Source organism: Phragmites australis, chromosome 15 (assembly GCF_958298935.1).
Source record: "Phragmites australis chromosome 15, lpPhrAust1.1, whole genome shotgun sequence".
In the NCBI taxonomy this organism is placed as follows: Eukaryota; Viridiplantae; Streptophyta; class Magnoliopsida; order Poales; family Poaceae; genus Phragmites; species Phragmites australis.
Window position 1 is genome coordinate 27,068,750 of NC_084935.1, and position 9,297 is coordinate 27,078,046.

At 41.6% G+C, this 9,297-nt stretch overlaps 1 protein-coding gene across 3 annotated transcripts; it reads right to left on the reverse strand.

Annotated features, from left to right (window-relative positions):
• Positions 1–1,004: 1,004 nt before the first annotated feature.
• On the reverse strand, positions 1,005–6,704 carry LOC133892533 (casein kinase 1-like protein HD16). Of its 3 annotated transcripts, XM_062333377.1 has the most exons (17): positions 6,532–6,704; positions 5,330–5,806; positions 4,315–4,440; positions 4,162–4,235; positions 4,007–4,076; positions 3,877–3,932; positions 3,723–3,794; positions 3,547–3,641; positions 3,356–3,419; positions 3,145–3,274; positions 2,850–3,065; positions 2,631–2,761; positions 2,275–2,449; positions 2,114–2,204; positions 1,768–1,925; positions 1,452–1,640; positions 1,005–1,338 (listed from the first exon to the last, which is right to left on the reverse strand). In XM_062333377.1, exons 2-17 carry the CDS (start codon positions 5,741–5,743, stop codon positions 1,279–1,281), a joined length of 2,121 nt encoding a protein of 706 aa, XP_062189361.1. In that variant the 5' UTR covers positions 5,744–5,806; positions 6,532–6,704; the 3' UTR covers positions 1,005–1,278. The 3 variants fall into 3 exon arrangements, with proteins under 3 accessions (XP_062189361.1, XP_062189362.1, XP_062189363.1); XM_062333378.1 differs by lacking the exon at positions 1,005–1,338 and having other exon boundaries at positions 1,458–1,665; XM_062333379.1 differs by lacking the exon at positions 1,005–1,338 and having other exon boundaries at positions 1,495–1,660.
• Positions 6,705–9,297: the final 2,593 nt, after the last annotated feature.

The window sequence follows — 9,297 nt, forward strand, 5'->3', positions numbered from 1 at the left end:
TTGTGAACCGACTTACGCCACGCGACAGATAGGACAAGATCTGCAGAACGACCAAGCAAATAGATGATTTTGTAGGTAGACTCGCGAAACGCAAGGACGGGACGGCTTTGCAGTTGAACTTGCGACGCGCGATAATGGGACAGGCCAGGCGACCGAGGGAGGCAGGTACAACGATGTTCCACGAATGGGACGAGCATGCAAAACTCTTAGAGCAAGTTGGGTTCACCCGGTTCTCCATGATGATGATCCAATATTAGAATATCTAACCAGGCATGAGTTTACCAAATAGGGCTCACTTGTAAGTTCTCCTTCTCTCTAATATATAAACAGACAAGGACCTGTTTTGTAAATGAACAGAGAAGCAGAAGTCGAGAATACTTATTTGTAACCAGTTCACAAACTCTGATAACAAAATACATAGGATGTAAAACTATTATCCTTCGAAAGACCTGAACCTATATAACCCCCATATTCTTTAGTTCATCGTAAGCACACGCACACTGCAAATATTGTTCACACGCCCACCAACTGATACACCCTAAAATTATTGTCAAGGATTAACATCAACATATACTGAATGAATATAATGAGAAGACATATCTATTAGAAAGACATCTATTTTTAATAGACATAACTCTTGTAGTTGACACATAATTAATCACATAATATTTATTCTTAACAGAAAGGACCACTCAATAGAGTAGCGGTTGCAATAAAGTTATTTACATTCCCTAATATGTGTTAAGTTTAGAGGTAATACATGGATTGTTAGTAAGAAAGTATACCATACATATCGTTATATTTATTGGTTGTGCGAATAAAATTATCAACTTCTACTATTTTTGTCCGATTATTCTATTTTTTAAAATATCTAAAAAAACAATTAATTCTAAAAATCATATATTAAATCACAAATTCTGAAAAATAACTCATCTGAACCCAAAAAAAAAGGACTCTGATGCGCATCTCCTTCCTCCCTGTAGCTCCATTGACACCAGAAAACCCATCAACAACATGCGCACAATCTCAACTGATTATCCAGGTAGAATTTAAGATTCCCGGCGAAAGACGCGAATTTGATGCGGAAATGCATTCGCTTCATGCGAGAAAGGTCTCACGGCCGGCATTGGGTGCAACAATTCTTTACAATTACGTTAGGATACCATACCGTAGCATCTGCTAATCCTATCATGGGTATTGATTTCTCTTCCATCTCACATCCCTCAACGCTCATAGCACAATCCTGAAATGGCCCTTGCTTCAACTTCATATGCACGGTCAGCAGACAGTTCGCCCGTAGCAAATGGAGGCTATGTATAGATTCTTCGCCCATTTCTCCTGAAGAGTTCGTTGCATGGTTAGCTCAGCATGGTAACAGAAGATACTATGGCAACGATGCTAGTAGATATTTTATAAGACGACCCATGGATTTTGATGAGCTGTCAAGGTACCTTGACATGGTTGCTGGGAAAAGCAGAGGTCCTAAGGGTTTCTTGCGTCTCGTCCATTGGTTTCCGTTTCGGTATGCTCAAGATAAAAGCAGCTTGATCATTGGTGGCCGCTGTGGAAGTAATCCTGTAACCGGTCTCCCATCGACGATGGATGCCTTCACTTGGATACAGGAAATCCAACTCTACAACCTGACAATTGCATAGAATAACTTTGCTATGCAAGTATTCATGCTGTAATTGCTGGAACATTCCAAGGAATCCAAACTGGCAAGTATATGGAACAAATAATTACATCTGATCAAGCAATCGTTCTAACCTGAGTAGAATAGCCTGAGTTCCTTGACATGACAACTCCCCAGCGATTTCCAGCAGTGGCCATGGATGTCACATGAAAACCTTCTTTCCACTTTTTATTGATCCACTTGTAAGGGAATGATTCGCTAACCTTGTATGATTGTTGAGTATAAGGAGTTCCTGCAATAGTTAGCATAAATTACATTATTGCTGGCCCTGACCGTAAAATAAGCAATGCCACGGGGCTAAACATGGAAAATACTAGCTAAGTCCACAAGAAACATTGTGATTATCACTAATGCAAAAATGGTCAGGTATTAGAAGTTCAAGCGAACATAAATAATAACAAGAAATAGTAGCATGCATACCTTTGGACATTACAACCAATGAACTTCCATTGGTTGATCCAGCAATTGCTGTAATGTAATAACTTTTCTCCCACTGATCCATTATCCAGTCCTATGCATAATCAACAAAGGAGTTAGGCTTCCTCACTAAACCAGACATAAACGATCAGAAAGTAATGTACCTTGTGCAGAAAAACTGGTGAGAGCTCATAAACTTGAGAACAGAAACCAGTTCCTGCGTCCATAATGAGAGCCCAAAGATTTGCTGAGGAAGCCACACAACTAATGTACAGCCCATCCTCATTACCCTTATCTATATGCTGACTAAGCCTTGAGTCAGCCACATTGTAATGGTACCTAAGAAAGAATGTAAGACATTATTTTTTAGCAACAATAACTCACTCATAAAATTATATTTACTTTAGAAAGCTAGTAAAAAGATAGATACTTCAGATTGAGCAGAGATATGCAGCAAGTATAGCCAAACTAATATCAATTGATAACGCCTTGTGTCATCTATTTTGATCATTGTAATTACCTCTGCTTCATGGGCCTCCTGGCATTGTAAACTGAAATCCATTGAGCTGCCGGGCTCCCTAATCTAACTTTCTTTTTAGGTTGCTCATCTTCTTCCAGATTTACAAGCAATCTTCCACGTTTCTGCCCAACCTATAATATGGGGAGAGAAAAGATTCATGACAAGATATGGAAGGACAAATGTAAATCTATATGAAAGTAGAGAATAAGTAGTACAGACCTTAAGAGCCCCGTCAATTCTGATGGGTCTTGAGGCAGGTGCTTCAATCAAACCATCAAAAAGAGAAATAAGTTTGGCGTAATTTGGCTCTTCATCAAATTTCATATTTGTGACAATCTCAAGAAACTGTTTGAATGGAGCTGGACAGAAACAACAGAGCATCTCTGGAGAAGTAACCATTTTCTTCTTGCAAACAAGGAAACTCTTAGTATCTCCCTGCAACATTGGAACAGGCTGAAGTAAGCACCTGACGAATATCATAATGTTGACTCAATAGGCATATTGAAAAACCTACCTGGTAGCCTTGCCAAGGCAATCTTCCTCTTAGTAGAAAAATAAGGGTATATGCCAGTGATTCCAAATCATCCCTCCTACTACCTGTACGCCCTAAATGGGCATGGACACTGGCATATCTAATTGTTCCCCTGCAAAGAGAAAGAAGCAGAAGATAAGTAAAGGGGCGCCATATGACAAAAATAAACCGCTGCAAAGAGAATATAACCAACCTAAAGATATCAGGCCGTTGATCATAATCAACATGTTGACCAGCTGATTCCCTCCACTTCGACGCTATTCAATTTGGGCATCACCATATCAACAAAAAAAGGTAAGTGGGAAAAAATAGCACTATATATGAAGAGTAGAAAACTAGGGCGACATTGAATATTGAACATAAGAGTGTTTGATCACTACATACCTAAACCAAGATCTATAAGGAAAAGCTTCTTATCGTCTGGTGATCCAGGTTGACCAAGCAGAAAATTCTCTGGTTTCACATCACCATGCACAAACCTGGCAAAAAGAGGGTGTGTTAACATAAATGAAGAGATACATCTGCAGGCGTTCAGTTGAAGGTAGATAATGTCAGGTCACCCTTTAGAATGGAGCTTCTCAAGAATTGATATGGCCTCTACAGCAATGCAAGCAGCCATATGTGCAGACATCCTGTTTGAGATGTTGAATCTTTTAGTATAGTAGCAGAAACATGAGTGACAAAGTAACATCAAAAGGACTGGAAGAAGCTTACGACTGCCCCAGTGAATTCCACACATCCCAAAGGCTAGGACCAAGCATATCCATTACCTGAAAAAAATATATCAAGTGATTAAAATTTGTTGAGCTGCGAAAAGTTTAGAGTGATTAACTTGTGAACTCACAAGAATATAGTAGTCACCCTGGCGACCCTTGTAGTGGACCGATGGTATGCCATAGCAACCATTGAGAGTGCTAGTAAACAATGTTAATAGTCAGAAAGCTCAAAGACAGAGAATACTTCCACTACAAAAGAAAGATGATTGTATAAAGTACATACTGATAAACTTGCCACTCGTATGGGGGGCCATAATTGCATCCTTTACTGTTCCGATGCTCAAATTTCAATGCTACCTACAAAATATTTATCCATATATTAGATTTACGTAAAAAAATGTGCATCAAAATTTATAGAACATTTTAAGTGACAAACCTCATAGGCATCAGGACCAGTGCGAGCATTTCCACCAGAAACCCTTCGACCAACATAGACCTGACCAAAACCACCTTTACCTAATTTTCTGTCAGTTATGTATTCTGGAGAATTACCTACTTGAACCTGCAGCAATGTAATGGTATTAGGACTTAGGAGATCCAAGTAACACAACTACGGCAAATAAGATAATATGTCCAGGTCCAACATAACATCGTATAGAGCAGCCTTTTCCGACTTTATGCAACAAAGAAATGCAATAGGCTTTCAGTCGTCATTTAAATGTACTACTGAAGCCAAGTACTCATGTCCATAGTTGTATCTACTTCCAGGCTACGAACAACTATATTATAACTTTAAATTAGCAAATATTCCTTTTTTCACAAAAATCCCCTGGGCTTGTAGGCTGGATTGGACCGAAAATGGTGGACATGTTTAGTACCTATGTCGTCTGCTCTTTCTGAGTGCTAATTGGGCTCATCTTTTGGAACATTACAAATATTTTATGCAGGGCAATCTACACCGGATAACATCTAACTAGAGGTTGGGGGAGTGTTTGGCCCTGGTAGAAATCTTATTTTGAGGTACAACAGAAATACTTAACAAAAATCGAAATGTTTCCTATAACTAATTAGGTTTCGCAGCAAACCATAGCAATGCCATACTACTCCAAAGACTACATTGATAAATGAATCCCCCATGCAATGGCATCATGGAATGTGAATCTACATGTTTTTTTATCTCTTTCATGTTTAAAGCATAATGAACCACAGTCCTATTTTAGTTCTTACAAAGTTCGAAAATGGTAATGCTCCTTTTGCTTGTATTATACTGCACTGTATGAGACAAGTCTAACACAGATGCAATATTCAAGAGAACATTGGTGAGGTAAAAGCCAAACAAGAGCGCATTATATTTAATGTAACTAAATGAGCTAGAAAACCGACACAAAACTAGGAAATAAGGATGGCAAATGGCAGTCCCTGGAAAGCAAATGAAAAAGCGCGAGCAATACCCTCTCAGGGACAGGCGTGGTTGTTGATTCATCTTCAGCCCCAACAAACTTCTCAGCACTTTCACCATCCATTCTCGGACCTTTATTCACACCAGCTTCTGCTGCCTTGTTCAAAGCAAGGTTCTTCGCAGCACCAACAACTGCCTGTCCAGCTACAGCTTTAGGGGGGTCTTCACAAGCTGGATCAGCTTCTAAGTCAACAACTTCGACCCCCTTTTGTTTAGGCTTTGGAACCGGTGGCACTCTTCTCCCAGCAGCAGCCTTTCTGCCCCTGACAGCACGAGTAGGAGCACGCTTTCCTGCTCTCTGCGGAGCAGGCAACACCAGTTTCACAGCTGGCTCTTCTGGCTGTAGGTCGTTGAGCTTCTTAGACCTCAGGCGTGCTTGACGAGTACTGCTTCGCAGCTCTGGCATCCTCTCCCCATAAAACTCAGGTTGGCGTCCCAGCCCTCAGAGCTCTTTCAATCTCCACATGCACTGACAGTTGCATTCATCCATCAATATACAGAACAAAAATACATACTCAAAACGATATGCATCAAAATCTATCTAAACATCGTTCCATCTAGTCATCTGCTATTATCCCTAAAACAACAATCAAGCTACGATCAAACGTTAGCGCTTCAGTCACCACCGCCATCGGCGACGGCTCCAGGTAAAAGAAGGAAAGAATCAGCCGAGCTGGGGTCCTCATCGCCGTCAAAAGCCGCCTTCAAGAGGCGGCTAGCTTCCCCACCACCACAGCCTTTGGCCGTGGAATCCAATGCGTCAATCCGCGGACAAAAAAGGGGAAGCATCCCCATCACCCGATGCCACCAGGAGATTTCTAATCGACGAAAAAAATATCGCCTTTGCCACCAGATTACCACCAATCGGCCACCAAAATCGCCACCACCGTACAACCAACCTCTAATCCCCATCCCAAACCCAGCGAAAATCACACCACCCGCCCAAATCCATCTCCAGAACGCCCCATAACCGGGCCTTCACGCGCCCACCCCGGCGGCGGCCGCCGAATCGGGGCACGCGCGCCCCCACCGGATCGATATTTCCCGCGAATGGACCGCTCCGGCGACGCCCGATCGCGAGGAGAACCGGCCGCCAGACACCATCCGCCGACGGGAAAAAAATTCAAACGAAACCGACGCGAGGAAAAAGATAGCGGAGAGGGATCGGCGCGAGGAGGGAGCGCGGACGCTTACATCGGCGATCGGCGGCGGGCGCGAAGGAGGAGGATGCCGGATTCGCCGCCTCGGGAGCCGTGCGGGCGTGGGGGCGGCGGAGATGGGAGGGGGAGGCACGAATTGTGGCGGTGGAGCTGCTCGTCTCCCGTCTCGCGTGGGTTTGGGTTGTGGGGACGACTGCGCCACCTCGCGGTGCATGGAGACGAGTGTATGGGCGCCGGGGCTGTGAGACTGGCAAGCGGGCCCATCTTGTCAGTATCCGCGTCTGGCACCCAGGCTAGTCCAAGTGCTGGCTAGGTGAACAGCCACGGCAGTATATGTTGTATATATATACGGAGCGAAATTATATTTGTTAAAAAAATATTTAGATGATTGTATTTGTATGGATATGATTAATTAAGTTTTTATTTGGTTAATTAAATTTGAAGTCATATGAGTAGATTAAGAGTTAAGATTGTAATTAGTTGCTCGTATAAAGATAATTTTATGATACTGATAAATAAGTCTTTATGTATGAGCAGATAGAGGAGCTTATATCGACCAGACAAGTTACAGAGTAAAGCTTGAATCGAGTTTCATTTCTAAGCCAAACTAATGGTGTATATTTGCACCTATAGAGCTAGGGTAAAAAAATAGATATAGATAAACAAATATATTTCTTTACGAGATTATACGTATCCGTTAGATCATAATCTTTAAATACGAACAATATCACACCATATGATACAGAGATGAGAAAAATATAGCCGGGGCTCATGTCTTTGCTTGCCATGTGGTAGCCAGCGATTTGGCTGAAGCTACGATTTAATGGGATCTAATTCCAAAAAAAAATGTTGTGTATACATAGCTATTGCCCGTAAAATACAAAGGTTCGTGCGAGCGTTACTGGAAAATAAGTAGTTATTGCCATACTTTTCGAGAGAGAAAAAACTCGATGTCTAATTGTGATCCATCTAAAATTTAAGGCTAAGAGGGCAAGGCTTGGCTAGAGGCCAGCCCGCCCGCCCGCTCGCGTTCGAGCTAACCTTATTTTTAGTGAGTATCCGGAAGCTCCCCAGTGCATTAAAAAAAATTAAGGATAAAGTCTAGGCGATGCAGATCACCCTGGTGTGTTTTTTAAATAGTATTATTTTATTAGCAATTTGTAAAAATAATATCTAAAATCCGATATTCGTAAGCACTGAGTTTGTCAGCACGTGACACGTGTGTCACGTCCTATGTCTCACAGATAATATTTAAAAAAAATTATAAATTTTTTGTATGAATCCAAATATAGATAATCTTTATATGAAAATTGTACCTATCGATGATATCTATAACTTTATAATTGATCACTTTTTCATTTAATCAGTTTAGATACTCAAAAACTGGATAAAAAATTCAGATATAGTTTTCATATCTGAAATTTATAACCATTTTTAACATCTAAACGGATTCAAATAGAAAAATGATTAATTACACTATAGTAGATAGGTATATTTTTCATATAAAGATCATCTTCATCTTAAATAGTATGAAAAAGTTATAAATTTTTCTTTGAATATCGTCTACAGGGCACAAGACCTATTGACACGCGGAGTGTCGACATGCCCTATTACCCACTGCCACATAGCATATCAGCACGCACATCGGCGCTTCGCATACCAATAGGTACTTATTTCTGCAAATATGAGATTGTAGTATTATTTTTGTAATTTTTCAATAAAATAGTATTATTTTTAAAAATCCTAAACATTAGTGTCAAACCAAGTGAAGTTGCAAACACGCTTCCAGCGCAATGGTTCGCTCGCTGTGGGCGAGTGGCCAGGTTAGGAGTTTAACTCTCGGCTTTTGCATCGAAGCTTGTCCCCAGAATAATTTTGTAGCCTCTCGCGTGTGGTGCCAAAGGGGATTGTGACGTTCGTTACTTGCGAAGCTTTGGTTGGTTTCACCGATCTCTCTAGGGACACAATCTTCTAGCTGCGTGTAGGTGTAGGTCTAGGTGTGTATGTGGGGTGTGTGTGTGAGGTCCTCTTTGGATAGACTTTTTTTTGGTTTTTTTTGGAAAAAAGCCAGAAGCTATTCAAGGGGTTGGTTTTTTGCATCAGCTTCTGGTGATTTTTGGCTGGTTGAGTAAATGGTTGTGGTAGAAATAAAACTAGAAGCTGAGAAGCAAGTTAAGAGGAGCTTTTCTGACTTTTAGTGTGCTAAGAAGCTAAAAATTTATTGTAAAACCTAACAACCACAATTGTTTTCTCAGCCAGTCAGAAGTTCTGAAGCTACAGCCTATCCAAACGGGGCTTGAGTGTGTGTTGGGTTAGGGGTGTGCACGTGCACACAAGAACAGATGTTACAATTGTACCTAGTGAAGAGGCGTAAAAAAAGTGAAGTTTCTACAATATAACTAAATTTTGGTTTGACACATTAGAGATGTGTTTTTTAATGTAAAGAATATAAGGGTTCCCCACCAGGATGGCCCACATCGTTCAGTTTTGGGCAGTATACACTTTCATTCTTTGGCTCATGACCCCCGCGCGACCAGTCAATGCCAGCACGACCACGGCCAGGGCCTTCGTAGGATTCCCCGCCACCAGTCCTTACTGGTCCCGGGGCAGGTACTCATCTAGGCCAGTCAAACCTCATTTAATACTGCTACTCACGCCGTTTTCCTTCCCCAGGTAGTCCACTCCGGCTGAGGCGGCATGGTCGGGGTAGAGTTATCTTATCTCGTCCTACAAACATTAATTGTTACGAGACGGGCTAGCAGACGTGACAGAGGGCACAGTAGGACAGGGCTCGCAGACG